General features: G+C 40.8%; 2 protein-coding genes across 2 annotated transcripts; both read right to left on the bottom strand.

Annotated features, from left to right (window-relative positions):
- Positions 1-12,661: 12,661 nt before the first annotated feature.
- LOC139561174 (uncharacterized) lies at positions 12,662-14,576 on the bottom strand. Its single transcript, XM_071378108.1, has 6 exons — positions 14,512-14,576; positions 14,059-14,400; positions 13,499-13,843; positions 13,221-13,349; positions 13,028-13,077; positions 12,662-12,911 (listed from the first exon to the last, which is right to left on the bottom strand). The coding sequence occupies exons 1-6, from the start codon at positions 14,570-14,572 to the stop codon at positions 12,792-12,794; spliced, it is 1,047 nt and encodes a 348-aa protein (XP_071234209.1). The 5' UTR covers positions 14,573-14,576; the 3' UTR covers positions 12,662-12,791.
- A 4,272-nt stretch (positions 14,577-18,848) lies between these two features.
- On the bottom strand, positions 18,849-20,920 carry LOC139561036 (uncharacterized). The gene is made up of 6 exons (XM_071377835.1): positions 20,881-20,920; positions 20,299-20,643; positions 19,849-20,190; positions 19,594-19,725; positions 19,390-19,439; positions 18,849-19,269 (listed from the first exon to the last, which is right to left on the bottom strand). The coding sequence occupies exons 1-6, from the start codon at positions 20,918-20,920 to the stop codon at positions 19,126-19,128; spliced, it is 1,053 nt and encodes a 350-aa protein (XP_071233936.1). The 3' UTR covers positions 18,849-19,125.
- Between the last annotated feature and the right edge of the window lie 2,085 nt (positions 20,921-23,005).

Below are 23,005 nucleotides of genomic sequence, written 5' to 3'. Positions count from 1 at the left end.
GACAACATCCAGCTCAAGTGCAGGGCGCGAAATTCAAAAGATAGGTTTTAAAAATATTTAACTTTCACACATTAACAAGTCCAAGACACCAGATGAAAGATAAACTTCTTGTGAATCAAACCAACATGTCCGATTTTTAAAATGTTTTACAGGGAAGACAAAATATGTAAATCTATTAGCTAACTACGTTAGCAAATGACAGCACTTTTCTAACTCCATCAGTTTCTTACTCCATCAGGTGCTATCACAAATTCGACCAAATAAAGCTATAAATAGCCACTAACCAAGAAACTAATTCATCAGATGACAGTCTGATAACATATTTATTGTATAGCATATTTTTTTTCGAAAAATGTGCATATTTCAGGTATAAATCATATTTTACATTTCAGCTACAAATCAGAAAGTGCACCGAAAGCAGCCATAATATTTACAGACACCAACAGACATCAACGTCAAATAGCTAATTACTCATCATAAAACATTTCCGAAAAATATATAGTTTGCAGCAATTGAAAGATAGGCAACTTGTGATTCCAAACAATATTTCCGATTTATGAAATGTTTTACAGCGAAAACAAAATGTATCGCTATATTAGCGTAGCCACAATAGAGAGACACATTTGGGCGCCCACGACCCGTTCACATGCACGACAGATATATGAAATAACATCATAAAATGACTCTTACTTTGGCTGATCTTTCATCAGAATGTTGAAACAGGCGCCCTCTGTCCTGATGAGTCGTTGTTTCGTTTCAGAATGAGAAATATCCCTGTTCATTTAGCGTTTCCAGTAGCCGTGGCCCAACGTAAACACAGTCATACGACGGAACACGGCAAAACTCCCGAATAAAGTTACAATAATCTGATTAAACTATATTGAAAAAACATACATTACGATGATATGTTCACATATATCCAAAAAAATTCGAGCCGCAGCTGTTAGCCGTTCGTTAGGAACGCGAAACAAAAGTCCATCCGACTTCCTCCAGAATACCGGAAGTCGGTGCTCGGAACAAAGAAATAGGTTTTTTTCCACCATAGACCAAGATGAGCAAAAAAAATTCTTCTCTGACATCCTCTTTACACCAATAGGAAGGCGTATAGACTGTCAGCAGACTCCTAGATGATACGACCATTTATAGGCATCCGATTGAAAAGAGCAAAGATTTCTGACATTTCACTTCCTGGTCAGGAAAAGTGCTGCAGAAGGTCTTCTGTTTCACTCAGAGAAATAATTCCAACTCTTTTAGAAACTAGAAAGTGTTTTCTATCCAAAAAGAATAATAATATTCATATTGTATAAGCAAGATTTGAGTAGGAGGCCGTTTGAAATGGCCACCTCTTCCAGGTTACTCAGTGCTGCCAGTTGCAGCCATAAGAAGTTAACCCAACCCTGATCTGTACTACTCCACAACTTTGTCCCTGACCTGTTTGGAGAGCTCCTTGGTCTTCATAGTGCCTCTTGCTTGGTGGTTCCCCTTGCTTAGTGGTGTTACAGACTCTGGGGCCTTTCAGAACAGGTGTATATATAATGAGATCATGTGACAGATCATGTGACACTTAGATTGTACACAAGTGGACTTTATTTAACTAACTATGTGACTTCTGAAGGTAATCGGTTGCCCCAGACCTTATTTAGGGGCTTCATAGCAAAGGGGGTGAATACATATGCACGCACCAGTTTTCCATTTTTTTCATTTCGCTTCACCAATTTGGACTATTTTGTGTATGTCCATTACATGAAATCTGTCACGCCCTGACCTTAGAGATCCTTTTTATGTCTCTATTTTAGTTTGGTCAGGGCGTGAGTTGGGGTGGGCATTCTATGTTTTGTGTTCTATGTTTTCTATTTTTGTGTGTTTGGCCGGGTGTGGTTCTCAATCAGAGGCAGCTGTCTATCGTTGTCTCTGATTGAGAACCATACTTAGGTAGCCTTTTCCTACCTGTGTTTTGTGGGTAGTTGTCTTCTGTCTTTGTGTCTGTACCAGACAGGACTGTTTCATTTCATTCTCTTTGTTATTTTGTTTAGTGTTCTGTTTTTAATAAACTAACATGAACACTTACCACGCTGCGCTTTGGTCCGATGATTCCTCATCTTCAGACGACTAACGTTACAAAATCCAAATAACAATTCATTTAAGTTACAGGTTGTAATGCAACAAATAGGAAAAATGCCAAGGGAGGAAAATGCTTTTGCAAGGCACTGTACTCCTCCGCCCTCTTGACTTGTGGATGGCCGCCCGGCCTACACAGTCCTGCATCTGTTGGAGGCTCGTCGGGTCCGAGGGACCCTGCAGTACCTGGTGGACTGGGAGGGCTACGGTCACAAGGAGCGGGCGTGGGTGCCTGCCCGGGACAATCTGGATCCGGGTCTTGTTAGAGACTTCAAACAACTAAGTAATTTGGTCGTCATTAATTTTTTAAATATATGGTGTTGATGACTGGCTGACGCAAGGAATCATTCGTAACACTTATCAGTGATGGTCTGAGTCAATAGATCTGTTCAACATTATGACTTAAAGATGCCTGAGTAAATACACTCAACTTATTTTTTCTTGATTATTGTTAAATGCTTTATTCGTCTTTTTACAAGCAAGTACATTTCAAATTAGTTTGGAAGAGAAGCAATGCACTAAAGTGTAAGTTCACCATAAAACACTTCAGGGCCCTTAACACTTTCCTGGAAGTTTGTCAGTACCCCAGACAGTTTGTAGGTCCATTGCTTGAGTATTTATATTTCTGTATTTTTAAATCAAAATGCTAAATTTCAGAACTGACTGAAAATGCATGAAAAACTGTGTATTTACCGTTACATGAACAAGAATTGGTGTCTCGGCATTCAATTGCCAAATGAATGTGTCTTTTTTCTAAAAAGTATAAAAACACAAAGACCTACTTTGTGATAGCGTAAAGGTCTTCCATATTGTCTGTAATACATTGGTACTCTTATTTATGGTTTTAAGATTGATAATTACAGGAGGCGGAACGAAGGAGCGTCTTACTATTGGTCTTCAAGGAAGGAAGTCAGGATGACAGCAACAAAAACTAAGAGATGATAGCTAGTAGCTAGGCTAGCAGGTAGTAGTGGTTTCCAATCTCTAAAGTAAAGTATTAGGCGAATAGTACTCAAGTAGCTGATTCACTTTAGGGAAGTAAGCAAGCAGAATATCTGTACAAAATGAGGTGCATTGTACCTGTGTGCAAAAATGTGTATTTTCATATTTCCACGATAGAGCTTTCCCACTGGCACAAATGTCAGTTCAACGTCTAGTTTTGATTTACATTTAGTTGAGTTTTCAGCTAACGTGAATTCAAAAAAAAGGTCACTATGTCATTGCATTTAGGTTAAAAGTTGGATGAAAAAAAGCCCTTACATTAATTACTTTTTGCAAATCCCATCAGAATTCACGTGTCCATGCACGTCTCCAACTCGATCATCAAGTTGGCTTGATCACCAAACAACGACGAGACAGCCTATAGGGAGGAGGTGAGGGCACTCGGAGTTTGGTGTCAGGAAACGACCTCTCACTCAATGTCAACAAAACAAAGGAGATGATCGCAGCCTTCAGGAAACAGCAGAGGGAGCACCCCCCTATCCACATAAACGGGACAGCAGTGGAGAAGGTGGAACGTTTTAAGTTCCTCGGCGTACACATCAAGGACAAACTGAAATGGTCCACCCACACAGACAGTGTGGTGAAGAAGGCGCAACAGCTCCTCTTCAACCTCAGGAGGCTGAGGAAATTTGTCTTGTCACCTAAAACCGTCACAAACTTTTACAGATGCACAATTGAGACCATCCTGTCGGGCTGTATCACTGCCCGGTACGGCAACTGCACCGGCCACAAACGCAGGGCTCTCCAGAAGGTTGTGTGGTCTGTACAACGCATCAGCCGGGGCAAACTACCTGCCCTCCAGGACACCTGCAGCGCCTGATGTCACAGGAAGGCCAAAAAGATAATGAAGGACAACAACCCCCCTAGCCACTGCCTGTTCACCCCGCTACCAGAAGGCGAGGTCAGTGCAGGTCCATCAAAGCTGGGACTGAGAGACTGAAAAATAGCTTCTATCTCAAAGCCATCGGACTGTTAAACAGCCATCACTGACACAGAGAGGCTGCTGCCTACGTACAGACTTGAAATCATTGGCCACTCTAACACATGTATATGGATCACTAGTCACTTTATTAATGCTACTTTAACTTCTTATGGCTGCAGGGGGCGTATTGAGTAGCCAGATAAAATGTGCTCATTTCAAACGGCCTCGTATTCAATTCTTGCTCGTACAATATGGATATTATTGTTACTATTGGATAGAAAACAGTCTCTAGTTTCTAAAAGCGTTGGAATTATTTCTCTGAGTGACACAGATCTCCTTTGGCAGCACTTTCCCTGACCAGGAAGTAGAATGTCAGAAATATATGCTCTCTTCAACAGGATGCCTATAAATGGTGGTGACACGTGGGAGTGTACTTAGACTCCATACGCCTGCCTCTGCGTGTCAAGATGATGTGAGAGGAGAAATTTTCTGTTCATCTTGTTCCTGGGTGTAGGGGGAACTATTTCTTTGGCGTGACCATCCACTTCTGGTTCTTCTAAGCGCGAGACAAGCAAGTCGCATTTGCTGCTGTGTAAGGCGACGACACTCCCCGGCTCTGATTTTTTTGGATACATCTGAACATATCATCGTAATGTATGTTTTTTCAATATAGTTTAATCAGATTATTGAAATTTTTTCGGGAGTTTTACCGTGTTCCGTCGTATGACTGTGTTTACGTCTGAGAGATTTGGGACACTCGGATACTGGAAATGGTAAATGAAGAGGGATATTTGCCATTCTGAATCCAAACAACGACTCATCTGGACAGAGGACCCCCTTTTCAACATTCTGATGAAAGATCAGCCAAAGTAAGACTCATTTTATGATGTTATTTCATATATCTGTCGTGCATGTGAACGTGCCGTGGGCGCCCAAGTGTTTCTCTCTTTTGTGGCTACGCTAATATAGCGATACATTTTGTTTTCGCTGTAAAACATTTAATAAATCGGAAATATTGTTTGGAATCACAAGTTGCCTATCTTTCAATTGCTGCAAACTATATATTTTTCGGAAATGTTTTATGATGAGTAATTAGCTATTTGACGTTGGTGTCTGTAAATATTATGGCTGCTTTCGGTGCATTTCTGATTATAGCTGAAATGTAAAATATGATTTATACCTGAAATTTGCAAATTTTTCGAAAAAAAATGTGCTATACAATAAATATGTTATCAGACTGTCATCTGATGAATTAGTTTCTTGGTTAGTGGCTATTTATAGCTTTATTTGGTCGAATTTGTGATAGCACCTGATGGAGTAAGAAACTGATGGAGTTAGAAAAGTGGTGTCATTTGCTAACGTGGTTAGCTAATAGATTTACATATTTTGTCTTCCCTGTAAAACATTTTAAAAATCGGACATGTTGGCTTGATTCACAAGATGTGCACCTTTCATATGCTGTATCGGACTTGTTAATGTGTGAAAGTTAAATATTTAAAAATAATAGCTTTTGAATTTCGCGCCCTGCACTTTGAGCTGGATGTTGTCATAACTGTACCGGTGTCGGGCTGCAGCCCAAACAGGTTAACAATGATGTTTATATGTCTTGCATTACTCATCCCATATGTATATATCGTATTTCATACCATCTATTGCATCTTTCCTACGCCGCTCGGTCATTGCACATTCATATATTTATATGTACATATTCTTATTCCATCCCTTTACTTAGATTTGAGTGTATTAGGTAGTTGTTGTGGAATTGTTAGATTACTTGTTAGATATTGCTGCACTGTCAGAACTAGAAGCACAACCATTTCGCTACACTTGCAATAACATCTGCTAACCATGTGTATGTGACCAATACAATTTGATTCGATATGATTTGATCATTTTTTTGGGTTGAGTTAATTCGAGGTTGATTCAGTTTTTTTCCCAGTGAGTTGTATCAGTTATGGCTACAGGCCATTCGACATTCTGATTATGGTGTCTATACAAAGCCTGAAAGTTGCTAACACCTGCAGTCACTACAAAGTCATTTATAACGCTATTTGTTTGCCATTCACCAAACTAGCTCGTGGTGTATTTGGCTTGCTACTGTAATGGTAATGCTATCCTATCCTGCTGATTGTTTTGTTTATCAAATCAAATCAAATGTATTTATATAGCCCTTCGTACATCAGCTGATATCTCAGAGTGCTGTACAGAAACCCAGCCTAAAACCCCAAACAGCAAGCAATGCAGGTGTAGAAGCATGGTGGTTAGGAAAAACTCCCTAGAAAGGCCAAAACCTAAGAAGAAACCTAGAGAGGAACCAGACTATGAGGGGTGGCAAATCCTCTTCTGGCTGTGCCGGGTGGAGATTTTAACAGAACATGGCCAAGATGTTCAAATGTTCATAAATGACCAGCATGGTCAAATAATAATAATCACAGTAGGTGCAGCAAGTCAGCACCTCAGGAGTAAATGTCAGTTGGCTTTTCATAGCCGATCATTAAGAGTATCTCTACCGCTCCTGCGGTCTCTAGAGAGTTGAAAACAGCAGGTCTGGGAAAGGTAGCACGTCCGGTGAACAGGTCAGGGTTCCATAACCGCAGGCAGAACAGTTGAAACTGGAGCAGCAGCATTGCCAGGTGGACTGGGGAAAGCAAGTAGTCATCATGCCAGGTAGTCCTGATGCATAGGGCTCAGGTCCTCCGAGAGAGAGAAAGAAAGAGAGAAGGAGAGAATTAGAGAGAGCATACTTAAATTCACACAGGACACTGGATAAGACAGGAGAAGTACTCCAGATATAACAAACTGACCCTAGCCCCCCGACACATTAACTACTGCAGCATAAATACTGGAGGCTTCGACAGGAGGGGTCAGGAGACACTGTGGCCCCATCCGATGATACCCCCGGTATATTTTGCTTTGTGATGCAATTCCCTCTTCCAATACTCATAATACTGATAAGAAGTCTCAACTTAGGTCCCGATTCGTGGCAGACATTAATCTACTTCCTGGATTTCAATACGAACACAACCAAATACATTGGTAAATATACTCAAGCAAGGCATCTAAAAATTGCCAGGGGTACTGACAAATGGCCAGGAAAGTGTTATAAAGTGCCCAAAAGTGTTATGGGTGAACTTCCCCTCTAATTAAAGTTGCTACAGTAATTGTTAGTCACAGTAATACTGGTTATACTTTTAATAAAGAGAGTTTAATAAAATAAAAATCTAAGGGTTTTTCAATTATCCAGTTTTACTATCTGATCCCAGAGTACACCGTCTCTTCCTCCATGTTGCTTCTCTGTCTTCTAGACCTGTTCTTCTTGTTTCTCAGGTACAACATTATCAACAAGGCAGGTCCTACAGGCCCTAGTTTTGTCGCACTTTGACTACTGTTCTGTCGTGTGGTTAGGTGCCATAAAAAAGGAATTAAGAAAATTGCAATTGGCTCAGAACAGGGCAGCACGGCTGGCGCTTGGATGTACACAGAGAGCTAATATTAATAATATGCATGTCAATCTCTCCTGGCTGAAAGTGGAGGAGAGATTGACTTCATCACTACTTTTATTTATGAAAGGTATTGACATGTTGAATGCACCGAGCTGTCTGTAAACTACTGGCACACAGCTCGGACACCCATGCATACCCCACAAGACATGCCACTAGAGGTGTCTTCACAGTCCCCAAGTCCAGAACAGACTATGGGAGGCACACAGTACTACATAGAGCCATGACTACATGGAACTCTATTCCACATCAAGTAACTGACGCAAGCAGTAAAACTAGATATAAAAAAACAGATAAAAACACCTTATGGAAAAGCAGGGACTGTGAGGCAACACATACATTGGCATAGACACATGCATAGACACACACACACACACACACACACACACACACACACACACACACACACACACACACACACACACACACACACACACACACACACACACACACACACACACACACACACACACTACACACTAACAAACGCCCTATACATACACATGGATTTAGTACTGTAGATATGTGGTAGTGGTGTAGAAGAGCCCTGAGGGCACACAGTGTGTTGTGAAATCTGTGAATGTATTGTAATGTTGCTTTGGCAGCAGCAAATGGGGATCCATAATAAGTACAAATACAAATACTAAACAGTATCTCCCCACATGAGCCCACAGCACAGTAGTAAGTCCCAGCATCAGAGAGGCTGAGTCTCCTCTTGGGGAGGTTGTAGACACAGCTCTGTGTAGGAGACCCAGCCTCAGGGCTCTTCTCACACTGATCACTACTGTCTCTATTGTGGTAAATGATTCCTGGATGGGATTCTCCTGAGCCATGTCTGAACCAATAGACACTGTGTTCTCCTGCACAGGTCTCAGTGTGTATTGTACAGTTCAGAGTCACAGAGTCTCCTGGCTGGACTGACTCAGACACAGGCTGTTGACGCACAGACATGATTCTGCACTCTGAACCTGACAAGACGGCCAATAAACACATTGCATCTCTAGAATATTACTGTAGCAAGTGTTCTCCCATAAAAATGTGTTACAAGGCCTCCCGGGTGGCGCAGTGGTCTAGGGCACTGCATCGCAGTGCTAACTGCGCCACCAGAGTCTCTGGGTTCGCGCCCAGGCTCTGTCGCAGCCGGCCGCGACCGGGAGGTCCGTGGGGCGACGCACAATTGGCATAGCGTCGTCCGGGTTAGGGAGGGTTTGGCCGGTAGGGATATCCTTGTCTCATCGCGCTCCAGCGACTCCTGTGGCGGGCCGGGCGCAGTGCGTGCCAACCAAGGGGGCCAGGTACACGGTGTTTCCTCCGACACATTGGTGCGGCTGGCTTCCGGGTTGGAGGCGCGCTGTGTTAAAGAAGCAGTACGGCTGGTTGGGTTGTGCTTCGGAGGACGCATGGCTTTCGACCTTCGTCTCTCCCGAGCCCGTACGGGAGTTGTAGCGATGAGATAAGATAGTAATTACTAGCGATTGGATACCACGAAAATTGGGGAGAAAATGGGATAAATTAAAAAAAAAAAAAATTGTTACATGAATATCTTAATTATCTGACTAATAAGAGAATACTTCATATTTACACTGTATATATGTCAATTCCGATTTACACAAACTAAACAAAATCGGTCTCTTTACCTTTTACAATGAGAACGGCTCCTTCTCCAAACTCCACCTTATTGCTATAATAGCTCCCACAGTAGTAAGTACCTGAATCAGAGAGATGCATGTTGAGATCCTTAGGTGACTCTTGTTTTGGCCATTTTCCACTGAGAAGTGAAGGTTATCCTTAAACTCTTGGTAGGCTGTTTTGTTCCTGTCAAACTTATACACAGTTGAGAATAGCTGTACCAGGAGAAATGTATGTCCATGTCGCCTGCATAAAAGCAACGGAAAGTCTTCAACGTTCGCTGACATGAGACTACTATCCTGATGTATGGATGGCGACTCAACTAGCACATGAATTAGAGAACATGTAAATATATTAGCTGGTACATACCTCAAATACAACTTTGGATTGTCAAAGTGTCTGTAGAACAATAATGGGATACCTTATGTCTCCAAATCATCACATAAGCAGAGAAATATAAAATATATACTTAACCATCTCTATGAGAAGTGGAAATATCAGACACAGTGTGATCATCTTTAAAGTTGTCAGCTCTTCACAACTTGGGTCTTGAGTGGAAAGAGTCCACCCATATAGACAACACTTCAACAATGGAGTTACATATGATTGGTCGAACTGGACCACATCATTTTTGTTGACGCCTCATTCAGGTACGATTGTGGTCGTTACGTGTATCCTTTACAGTTCAGAGTCACAGAATTGTTCTACAGGTAGAATCTCATCGTTTTGAATTGTATAAAATCAGCACACATGTTTTTAGCAGGGTTTCCCTCAATCTTTATCTCTGCAGCTACTGTTGTCTAAGAGACTCATAATTGTGGCTTTTTTGGAATATACATGCTATGATACTGTCATCCACTAGGGCTTCTATCACCACACAGTCACTTCACCTCACCAAAAACATAAATAGGGAAAACATAGCAAACACAATTGTAACGTCTGCTTCCAACTCACACTCTCATACACCTGATCCCAATCACCTGAATTCTGATCACCTGTTCACACACCTGTATGTCATTATCACACACTATTTAGTTCAGTTCTTTGCACCCCATCTTTGTGAGGTATTGTTTGTTTTTGACACACTTCTCTTCAAAGCTCTATTTTTCCCATCATTTACTCATCCCGTGTATGATAGTTTTTGCCTGCTTCACCAACGACGCCTTTTGCCTATTCCCTGCCTGTACCTTAGCCTATCGGATTTCCTGTTATTCACCTATTGCCTGATCTCCCGGGCGACGTTTCTAGCCTGTTCCCTGCCTGTACTGTTGCTTTTTGGACCCCCTGTGTATGACATGCTTCCTGCCCCTGGACCCAGCTACCTGCCTCTTCCTGTGGTCCTTTACATTAAAACCTCCCTGGTACAAGTGGGACGGTAGCGTCCCAATTTCAACAGCCAGTGAAATTGCAGGGCGCCAAATTCAAAACAACAGAAATCCCATAATTAAAATTCCTCAAACATACAAGTATTATACACCATTTTAAAGATAAACTTCTTGTAAATCCAACCACAGTGTCCGAATTCAAAAAGGCTTTACTGCGAAAGCACACCATGCGATTATGTTAGGTCAGCACCTAGTCACAGAATCATATAGCCATTTTTCCAGCCAAAGAGAGAAGTCACAAAAATCAGAATTAGAGATAAAATAAATCACTAACCTTTGATGATCTTCATCAGATGGCACTCATAGGACTTCATGTTACACAATACATGTATGTTTTGTTCGATTAAGTTCATATTTATATCCAAAAATCTCAGTTTACATTGGCGCGTTATGGTCAGAAATGCATTGTCTCAAACAAACATCCGGTGAAAGTGCAGAGAGCCACATCAAATTACAGAAATACTCATCATAAACATTGATAAACGATACAAGTTTTATTCATGGAAATAAAGATAAACTTCTCCTTAATGCAACCGCTGTGTCAGATTTCAAAAACGCTTTACGGCGAAAGCACACTTTGCGATTATGTTAGGTCTGCACCTAGCCACAGAAACCCATACAGCCATTTTCCAGCCAAGGAGAGTGTCACAAAAGTCAGAAATAGCATTAAAATTAATCACTTACCTTTGATGATCTTCATCTGGTGGCACTCCCAGGTCTCCATGTTAGACAATAAATGTTTGTTTTGTTCGATAATGTCCCTCTTTATGACCAAATACCTCCTTTTTGTTTGCACGTTTTGTCTAGTAATCCAGTAATAAAAGGCGCATGCACTAATTCCATACAAAAAGACAAGAAAAAGTACAATAAAAGTTAGTAGAAACATGCCAAACAATGTTTAAAATCAGTTCTCTGGTTGTTTTTGTCATAAATAACCAATAATATTTCAACCGGACAAAAGCTTCGTCAATAGAAAAGGAGAAACAAGAAAGGCGTGTTCCCGATCAGGGCGCATGGCTGATGAATGGAAATTTCCACTGGCCACTGATTGAAAGTGCTGTATCTCCCTCATTTTTCAGAGTAAAAGCCTGAAACAATGCCTAAAGACTGGCCACATGTAGAGGAAGACACGAAGCTTGTGAACTGGGTCCTAAGTCTTTGTATGGTGGATAGGCTTACAATGGAAAAACAGCCTTTCAGAATAATAGTACTTCCTGGTTGGATTTTCCTCGGGTTTTCGCCTGCCATATCAGTTCTGTTATACTCACAGACATTATCTTAACAGTTTTGGAAACTTTAGAGTGTTTTCTATCCAAATCTACTAATTATATGTACATCCTATCTTCTGGGTCTTAGTAGCAGGCCGTTTAATTTGGGCACACTTTTCATCCAAAATTCCGAATGCTGCCCCCTACCCATGTGAAGTTTTAAGTTTTAAACACCTGCTGCGCTCTGCGCTTGAAACCAGCTCTATGTCTCCATCGTGTTCATTACAACAATAGAGTAGTCTTCTTTTAGTGATCTCTCATTCAGGATTTACACTCAGTAGAATAGATGGATAGTATGCCCTCGCATGATATTGGCATTGAGCAGGTCCATGGTTCTAGTGGCCTAACATAACACTGATCGAGAATACTCTACTGATCTCTACTTCAAATGACCTAATACATAGCTCATTATGTTTTTTCACAGATTTCCATCGACTGTGTGTAGATAAGCTGCCTCATGAAAACAGTTGGTTTACTGTTGCTGAAATGATCATCTTGAAGTGTAGGTAGTATAGCCTACAGTATGAGAGAAATAAGAGTTCTGAGACATCCGGCTGAAAACCACAGAAAGAGAGAAAAAGAGAGAAAGAGGGAGTAAAGAGCAGAGAGAGAGAGAGAGAGAGAGAGAGATATGTCTTGTGTACAATAGACCAGCAGGCCCTAACAAAGCCTTTGCGACTTCCTCATCTTGTGTTCATCACACACCACAGAGTACCTGTGAATAGGTTGCTGTGTGTGAGGCGGTGTTAGTCGCATGAGAACGGAAAACACTTTTCTTCAATACAACTTAAAGATGCCTGAGCATGGCCCAAATAAATACATTCAACTTCCTTTGTCTTGATTATTGTTAAATGTTTATTCATCTTATCACATGGCAGAGAGGCAATACATTTAATTTATTAGTAGCTACAGTTACAATAACAAAGCTAATACAGTAACTTAGAGCTCATGAATCTGTTTTATTGTTCTACTGTCTGATCCCAGAGTACAACGTCTCTTCCTCCATGTTGCTTCTCTGTCTTCTAGACCTGTTCTTCTTGTTGCTCAGATTCAGAGCTACATAATGGAGACTGTCTGCATCTTGGGCCTGTGAGGAATAAATATAAAATAGAGGGAGAATATTACTATATGCTATATATGCTTTTTAGTAATATATAGTAACTGATATTTTTATTGTAATACAACATTTGGATTTCTGCTTACCCCTGCATCTGAAGAAGAGACTGCTGGACCTCTTGTCTGAGAGACGGGTCCTGAAAAGAAACACAGAAGAGATAATGATACAACTGCTTATTCCATTACAGATACATCTGGTGATATGAAAGAAGAGCAACTTCTATGAAGGACTTTACCTGCTACATACATCATTCATTTATTTGTTATGGACTTCACTTACCTCTACACTGCACACACTTTCTCTCGTTCATCTTGTACATGATGCAACCAAGGACAGTGATCAGTATAAACGACAGACCCAATGCTGCGCTTAGGCAGTACACCAAGAGAATAGGTTCTGCCCCATTGTCTGTGAAAATAAATATTGTGCTAGAAGCATAGTAACTATATGGATGATTGCATGTTTTCTCATGTGATCTAAATAACTAGTACTGTATGCAGTTTTACACTGTAGATTATTCAATAGATATAAACAAAAATGTAAGACGTATCACCTACCCTTGATGTCCAGTTTGGTCCCATTTCCAAACAGCATCTCCCCACATGAGGCCACAGCACAGTAGTAAGTCCCAGCATCAGAGAGGCTGAGGTTCCTCTTGGGGAGGTTGTAGACACAGCTCTGTGTAAGAGACCCAGCCTCAGTGGTCTTCTCACACTGATCACTCCTGTCTCCATGCGTGTAAATGATTCCTGGATGGTATTCTCCCGAGCCATGTCTGAACCAATAGACACTGTGTTCTCCTGCACAGGTCTCAGTGTGTATTGTACAGTTCAGAGTCACAGAGTCTCCTGGCTGGACTGACTCAGACACAGGCTGCTGTACAACGGTGGTGTTTCTGGATCCTGAACGTGATAAGAAGGTTATTATGTCAGTAAGTATATGTGTGGGTCTTAACTAAACATATGTTGAATACATAAAAAAATATTTCATTATGGGAATACATAATTTTGTATTCCGTATCATTGTATCCAGACGGTAAAGTGGAAAAAGTGCTCAAGATGTTCCCTCAGTTGCAGTCCATAACTAGTTATTTTCTCTTTAAATTTGTATGTTGTACCTTTTACAATAAGAATGTATCCTTCTGCAAATTCCACCATATTGGAGTAGGAACTTCCACAATAATATGCTGCTGAATCAGAAAGCTGTACGTCTGAGATCTTTAGGTGGTTTATTCCATTGCCACTTTCCACTGAGACACGAGGGTTACCTTTAAAGCCATGGTAAAATATAGCATTCTTTTCATACTCATAAAAGGTTGACATGAGCTGAGGATTATATCCGAAGGGTTGCTTGTACCACAAGAAGTGCATTGCCAAATTGCCTTTATGAAAGCAGTGCAAAGTCACTGTGTCTCCAACATTGGCTGACATGAGACGGATGGCTAAGGATTGTGCCACAGCTAGAATACACAAAAGTACAGAATTTCATTATATACTTCAATATACATGTATGAATTGTATCAATAAAAGTGTACATCCTATAAGCAGAGAAATATATACGTGTGACTTACCCATCACCATGAGAAGTGGAAGTATCATACACAGTGCCATGATCTTCTTTGATGTTGTCATCCTCTTTACTAACTGTGTCTTAAGTGGAAAAAGTCTACTATGTAGACAACACTTCTACAATGGGCTTATTGGTGATTGGTCGGACTGGACACGTGCATCATTTTCGTCAATGCCTTATTCAGCCCACCGTGGTCTTCATAACTGAAAACCACTCATATAATCAACGTTTAAAGTGGGCCAATGCTTACTTTGTAGGATATTTTGTGCAGGTTGGGTGCCTTGATGATGATGCTTTTTTTTACATTGTGTACTTTGCAGGCACTGACTGGACAAAGATGTTAATCCCGAGGTTGCATTGTGGTAAGAGAAATATAAATGTCCATCAGTAAAATGGGTTTAAAGTAATACTGTTGTCTGGTAAGCATGCAAAAAATGTTCTGGCATACAATGCAGTATGTACCTGTATATGCTTTAGGTATCAAACTTAGTTTTGTGCCTTAGATATCTTTGGCCCCACCACATGCAACAGTTACAGTTCTCCTGATGACCTATAGGAGGACTGTTATACATAGAACATAACTTGATATGTACCATGAGGAACAGTGGTGGAGTGTCATGAGTGTTTATGGGGGAATCACTTACAGGATGAAACAAGTCTATTGTATGTCAGTCTCGTTCACTATCATTCACAGAATCATGCTCTATCTGAAGTGTAACACCCGACAGTTTAATAGGGGTCAGGGGTCAGGGGTGTACCTGGGTGGATAGGGCTCTTATCTGTAGCCTAGTATACATGTACACAACTTCTACTTTAAATCAATTATCGTAGTTCAAGAATGAACATGAACATGCTTTTTAGTCCAGGACTAGTCATAGTCTGTGTCTGGGAAACTGGCCCATGTGATAAGATAGAGGCTATATAGCATGCAGTATGTCAGTGGACTGTGTTTGTAATTGTTATGGTCGTGATCAACAATATAAACATGAGAGAAAACACACTGACACCACATAGACATCCTGCTGAAACTACGTAGTGAGTGAAATGCCAACCAGGCCTGTACAAAGCAAAGAGACGGCCTTGTCTTGAGCACACAGGAGATGAAAGTGTTCAGGTACCTTTGAACAGCTCACTGAGTGCATGATGTGTGGGTGGGTTTAGCATGGTGTTAGCAGTTGATGTTATTCTTCAATAACACAGACCCCAAAGCAAATCAGGGGGAGAAAAATATATTTATTCAAAGAGAACAAATCATAGTTGTTATGCTGGAAAGTAGATGGTAGATGTTAATAATACCCAAGCTTAGCCTGTGGTTGACCAATTAGACTTCCTTGCAGTTAAATTGGGCCAATGACCAAATACCAGGTATCCCATTTCAGAGTCAATGTATAGACAATTTGGACCAATGAGAACTTGCCACATGTAGCTATGAGTCCCGAACTGGAATTCCTAAAAAATACTAGTTCAATTGCTCTCTAGCCCTCTTGACCTGTAGTCCTCTTGACCTGTAGGCCTCTTGACCTGTAGTCCTCTTGACCTGTAGTCCTCTTGACCTCTAGTCCTCTTGACCTCTAGTCCTCTTTGTGGTGCATTTATCTTAGAATATTCTTACAATGTTAACAGAGGTTGTCTCTGCAGAAGCCCACTGTACAAACATTAATACAGGCATACTGTATGTACAGAACACAAGAGAAGGAAGAATTCTATTTTAGTCTGTATCAGTTGTTTAAATAGATATTTATTCATTCAAAAAGAAGGTGCATCCTGTACACAGGGATTTCAGGAGAGCAGTTCAATCAATTAACACATACAGTATAAGGAAGGATGATGATGATCAATTGAATTAAAATATCTTTCAAATCCAATACAAGCAATAAAGCAATCTCTATAAATCATAATTTGTAATACATAGCGATGATACAGTACCACAGACTTCAATCAAAACCCATCTCTAGTCTATTGACACTGGCCTTAGCTTGATCTATTTCCTGGATGTGTAGACGATGATAAAGATGATCAGATAGCAGAGGATAATTCCAGTTCCAGAGAAAAGACCAGGATTCTCATCTGTGGATCAACGTCACAACATGAAATAATACAATTGCTCTTTAAATGACATAGACTGACCAGGTGAAAGCTATGATCCCTTACTGATGTCACTTGTTAAATCCATATTCAATCAGGATAGGTGAAGGGGATGAGACAGGTTAAAGAAGGATTCTTAAGCCTTGAGACAATAGACATGGATTGTGTGATTCAGAGTGTAAATGGGCAAGACAATATGTAAGTGCTGGTGTGTGTCAAAAACTGCAACGCTGCTGGGTTTTTCACGATCAAAGGTTTCCTGTGTGTATCAAGTATGGTCCAACACCCAACGGACATCCAGCCAACTTGAAAAAACTGTGGGAAGCATTGGAGTCAACATAGGCCAGCATCCCTGTGGAAAGCTTTTGGCACCTTGCCCCAACAAATTGACACTATTCTGAGGCCAAAAGGGGGGGGGGGTTGTGGACTTCTGCTTGTCAAACATCTCTTTCAAAAATCATGGGTGTTAATATGGAGGTTGTCCCCCCTTTGCTGCTATAACAGCACTACTCGTATGGGAAGGCTTTCCACTAGATGTTGGAACATTGCTGTGGGGACTTGCTTCCATTCAGCCCCAAGAGCATTAGTGAGGTGGGACACTGATGTTAGGCCTGGTTCGCAGTAGGTGTTCCAATTCATCCCAAAGGTTTTCGATGGGGTTGAGGTCAGGGCTCTGCTCTCTTAGCCAACCAGCTAATTTGACACACTTTATCTAGTCTGTTTTTCTCTGTGGTTAGTGTGGTTCTAAAAGGAAGCAATTTATCAGAAGGAGGATCCTCCTCTATTGGTCTAATTCTGACAGAGGAACCTGCAGTAGTTTTTGTGCTTCACAAGACATGTCTGTTTGAGAATGTACTGAAAGTTCTTCCATGACATCATCACCAAATTGCCCCTCCCTCCTGGGCCACAAGTTAGAATAGATGGTGCTGCATCATACATGAGGTGCTTAACTTAGAGGGTTCAGATAGGGTTCATTAGCAGTTATTTGTGGTTTGTAACTGATTTCAGATTTAAAAAAATATATTAGAGTCAGTTTTATATATACGTTTTTTGTTGTGGCTGTAAACTGTCAGGGGCAACATGAACAACAAGTAAAGATAGTGAGAACAACAGTGACAGCACATAGACAGGATGCTGAAACCACACAGAGACATAGAGACACAGAGAGCAGGTAGGAGGGTCCTGTGTGCACAAAGCCAGCAGGCCCTCCCACCAACCTATTAGATACGACCTCATCTTGTGCTTACAGCAGACTGCAGAGTACCTGTCAATTTGTTCACTGTGTGGGGGTGGGTGTGAGTGACATGCTATCAACACAACTAAAAGAGGACAACACATTGCAGAGAGAGGACTTGAATAAATATGTTGTCTCCCATACCTATTCAACTACTCCCTGGAACTCAATACAAAACTACACACAAACATGAGTCATTGTCACCGTCATATAGAGATCACTCTGCTACCCATTTTATTTTGAATGATTGTGTGGCTCCTCCTGGTAACTAAGCTACACTTTATAATAACTTAGTTGATGTTAGTAGTAATGATCCAGTGATGATGACTAACTAGCCTGTTTGATACATGTGACTCTATGATTCTGAAATTGATTTATAACATGATACAGATGTTTAATATGTAAGTAATAAATGTATATATTACCTTGTTATAGATTCTTTTGGGCTTTTATTGACAGATATGACTGCACACATGAGCTATCACAAGAAAGTACGTTTTCAATAATTCTTTATAAAATTTGTAAACAATTAAAAAAAATTCTTGACTTCTAAAAGTTGCTGTGACTCTACTGGTGAAGCTGCCACAGGGGACTTCCATATAACCTGCTGCTCCCTATCGACAGATAAATACATGTTGTCAATAGTTTGTGAAAACTGCTCAGTCACAATATGTACATTGTCATATCTGAAATCAGTCTCAACAAAATATAAATGATGTTCAAAGTATATTCACCTAAGATGTTTATTTTAATTCAGGCTTTTCTCATGAAGAGAGTGAGTTGTACTCTTAGTGACATGGTTGTTTGTGGTTTAGATGAACTGAGGTGTGTGTAGAGAGCACGTGGTGAGGACTGACAGTCATTGCTGGGGGTTAGAGATGAGTTTAGCTGAGTGTTAAATCTATGTAGAGTATTCAGAACACCACAGAGATGTTTTCAGGATACAGCTAAAAAAGAGTTTGAGACAAACTAAAACACCAGTCAATAGATGCATATTCACAGTCCATTATGCATCCAAATATAGCTTTGTTACATTGAGCATCAGCCTAATATGGTTGTTGCAAACTGAATCTGTGGATGAAATTTAAGGACAGAGAAAAATATGAATGCAAACCAAATAATACCTCTATATGAAAGCAGTTGAATGTTTTATTGGATCTAAAATGCACAACAGTATCAATGTTAAAAGGAGCTTGACAGAATACAATTTTAACACACAATGAAAAGCCATGGTTATGCATACAGTGTAGAAAACACAAATCCAATGCAAGTTATAGAAGATAAAAAGTTGACATTTCAGTCCATGTTTTGGCACCTCACCCCAGAGTACACAGTGTCTCTCTCCATGGTGCTCCTCTGTCTCCGGGTCTTTGGCTTCTTGTGGATGACATTCAGAGCAGCGTAATGGCCCGATGTGAGTGTGTCATCGTGTTCTTGATCCTAAGAGGAATAGAAAAATAAATTCCAAAGACATCAGGAAATGACCTGATCATTTGATAGAAGGATCTGTTTACAGTTCATGAAACTCATACAAAAAAATTCACTTTATGATCTGCATACCTGGTTATGAGAACCGGGGACTGCCGGACCACTTGACTGAGTCCGCATTTCTTTTAGACAAACACATGGTGGAATAACCATCATCAACATAATTATCATCATCAACATCATCACAAATGAATTAACCCAGTTTCATACCTAAAACATGTAATGTATACTCCATCTACAGCTTTAGCATATTTTGTAGACAATGATACCGCTTACCTCCGCACAGCAGAGAGGTTTTCTTGGTCATCTTATACAAAACACAACCAAGGACAATGATGATGATGACACACAGACCCAACGCTACACCCAGACAGTACACCAAGAGAACCTGGTCCTCCTTACAACCATCTGTGGAAAAACAGACAGTGATAGAGGAGATTCAGGACATTTTGTTCATCCAGGCATACAATTTATTCATAGCAATGTGAAGAAATGTTAGACATTTTCAGAAATGTCAGAAATATCACTTGCGGTCAATGTCCAGCTTGGTCCCATTCCCAAATAGTATTTCTCCACATAAGGCCACAGCACAGTAGTAAGTCCCAGCATCAGAGAGGCTGAGGTTCCTCTTGGGGAGGTTGTAGACACAGCTCTGTGTAGGAGACCCAGCCTCAGAGCTCTTCTCACACTGATCACTCCTGTCTCCATGGGTGTAAATGATTCCTGGATGGGATTCTCCTGAGCCATGTCTGAACCAATAGACACTGTGTTCTCCTGCACAGGTCTCAGTGTGTATTGTACAGTTCAGATTCACAGAGTCTCCAGGCTGGACTGACTCAGACACAGGTTGCTGTACAACAGTTTTACTTGATCCTGAAATAAAAAGTTATGAATTCATTTTAGATGATGGATTAGCACATTTGAAGAATTAACATAAATGCCATATTTTACAATATTACTGTTAATAAAACAATAGCCCACCTTTCAGAATGAGTAGTATCACATTTTTGAATTCCATCACATTAACATTCATTCCCCCACAGACATATGTAGCGGAGTCATACGGCTGAGTGTTGGAGATACGTAGATGATAAAATCCATTTCCACTTTGCACTGTGAACCGACGGTTATCTTTAAACTCACTGTGAAATTTTGCACCACCATCATATTTGTAAATTGTTGATACAAGTTGAGGCTTCTGTCCTACTGTTAGCTTGTACCATGAGATATAAGAATTTCTGTCCGGATAGAAGCATTGCAGAATCACATTGTCTCCAAGATGAGCGCGCAGAAGAGGACTTGGATGGCCAATGTCCTCCGTGTCCACTATGAATTACATACAGAGAAGATAACTCAGACAACATGAAGATTTACTTACTTTAATTACATTCATCCTAAGTCCTGGTTGGGTGTGGTGTACAGTGTTTGGTTTCCCTGAGTGTGTGAATCAAACATTGTTAAACATTGATTCAGGAGTATGAAATATTAGAATCCTTGGTTTACCAAAATTACTTTAAGTTGTTAAACTACAATAACATAGATCATATAATGAGACGAACTTACAGGCTTGGATGAGAACCAGGACAAGACACAACCTGAACATCCTTCAACGTCTCTCTCTCTGGTCTGGTGTAACAGAACAACTGAGGTGAGGGTCAAGAGACAAAGTGAAGTGACAGAAATGTGTATCTACATGCACCACAGGAGGCACAACTTTTAGTTTGGATCCATTGGTTGTTTGAAGAGGAAGTGAGGTCAAAAATATGTCCCACCTTAAAAACAGAAACAGTATGTATTCATAGATGAATCAATGATGCTATTCTCTCTAAAATACTCACGCTATCACAAAGGAGTGCTATTTTTCTTCAAGTGGTATAAAGTCAGTGGCTATTGAAAGTCTACACTAACATTGGAAGTATTCATTTTTGATACAAAGTGGGATTCAATTGATTTAATTGTAATTTTTGGTCAACGATCTACACAAAAAACCATCGTCAAAGTGGAAGAAATTCTAACATAAGTTTACCTCATGCGAATAAGTGGTAAGAATTGGGTAAGTCATTAAACGTAGAGGAAAAAAACATGTTTATTGAAATATCACATAGGCAAGACATCAGTCAGGAAGTTAAAGCTTGGTCGCAAATGGGTCTTCCGAATGGACAATGACCCCAAGCATACTTCCAAAGTTGTGGCAACAACTTAGTCACATGTCTGTGGAACTTGTTCAGTTTGTCTCAGTTGTTGAATCTTGTTATGTTCATACAAATATTTACACATGTTACGTTTGCTGAAAATAAACCCAGTTGACAGTTTGAGTTTGAGTTTATTTTATTTTTACAGTGCACATTAATCAACGTTTCAGTTAAAGTGACGGTTTTAGCCAGCCGGCTAATTTTCAACCGCAGTCTCTGGACAGGTTATTAAAAACAATTACAATATAGACAATCATTGAGCAGTGAGCACACGCAGAGCAACATAGGACAAGCAAGACATAGCATACAGACAGAGCAACATAGGACAAGCAAGACGTAGCATACAGACAGAGCAACATAGAACAAAAAGCAGCAAGACAAAATTCATAAAAGCAACAAAGTGTTTCCACACCTCACAAGCTACAGACAACAGACAACATGTAAAGCGGCAACACACAGCTAGGGATTATGTTCACAAATCTGATTTACCCTTAGCCAGGTCTTCATGCATTTTGTGAAAGTGTGATATGTGGTGCAGTTCTGTGTGTCTGATGGCAGTGTATTCCAGACATGGGAAGCTCTCACAGGGAAAGCGTATTTACTAAAGGTGCTTTTCCTTAACTATACAGTTACCTCTCATGGCAGACCTTGTGGATCTGCTGCAATATGTTTGGGTTTTCTGTTTAACAAAAATACTGAGTGGAGGGAGAGCCAGGCCATTTAGGATCTTGAATACAAGACATTCGTTGGTGTATTGCACAAGATTTTACCAACTCAGGAGCTTCTGCTTTCTGAGGATGTAACAGTGATGATGGCTATTGGGCTTCCTATCAAGCACTTTGAGAGCCTGTTTGTAGACAGACTGAATAGGTTTTAATGTTGTACTGCAAGCTTGGGCCCAACTAGTCAAGCAGTATGTTAAGTGGGGGAGTATCATAGATTTGAAGTACAGTTTTGCTACCTCTGTTGTCAAACAATTTCATATAAATGCTGTTTAGCAGTCTGATGAGCCTGTTTATCAATCTCTCAGTCCCAGCTTAGATACACCTGTACTGACCTCGCCTTCTGGATGACAGAGGAGTGAACAGGCAGTGGCTCAGGTGGTTGTTGTACTTGATTATCTTCTTGGCCTTCCTGTGACATCGGGTGCTGTAGTTGACATGGAGGGCAGGTAGTTTGCCCCCGGCGATGCGTTGTGCAGACCGCACCACCCTCTGGAGAGCCTTGCGGTTGAGGGCGGTGCAGTTGCCGTACCAGGCTGTGATACAGCCCAACAGGATGCTCTCAATTGTGCATCTGTACAAGTTTATCAGGATTTTGAGGTTGAAGAGGCGCTGTTGTGCCTTCTTCACCACACTGTCTATATGGGTGAACCATTTCAGTTTGTCTGTGATGTGTACGCCAAGTTGACTGGGAGGGTTATGGCCTGGAGAGGTCCTGGGTCTCCGCCAGGGACATCCTGGACACAGGCCTCATCGCTGAGTTCCAACGCCGGC

The sequence above is a fragment of the Salvelinus alpinus genome, chromosome 31 (assembly GCF_045679555.1).
Source record: "Salvelinus alpinus chromosome 31, SLU_Salpinus.1, whole genome shotgun sequence".
Lineage (NCBI taxonomy): Eukaryota > Metazoa > Chordata > Actinopteri > Salmoniformes > Salmonidae > Salvelinus > Salvelinus alpinus.
The sequence above is the reverse complement of the archived record's forward strand: the minus strand, read 5'-3'. Positions and strand labels throughout refer to the sequence as shown.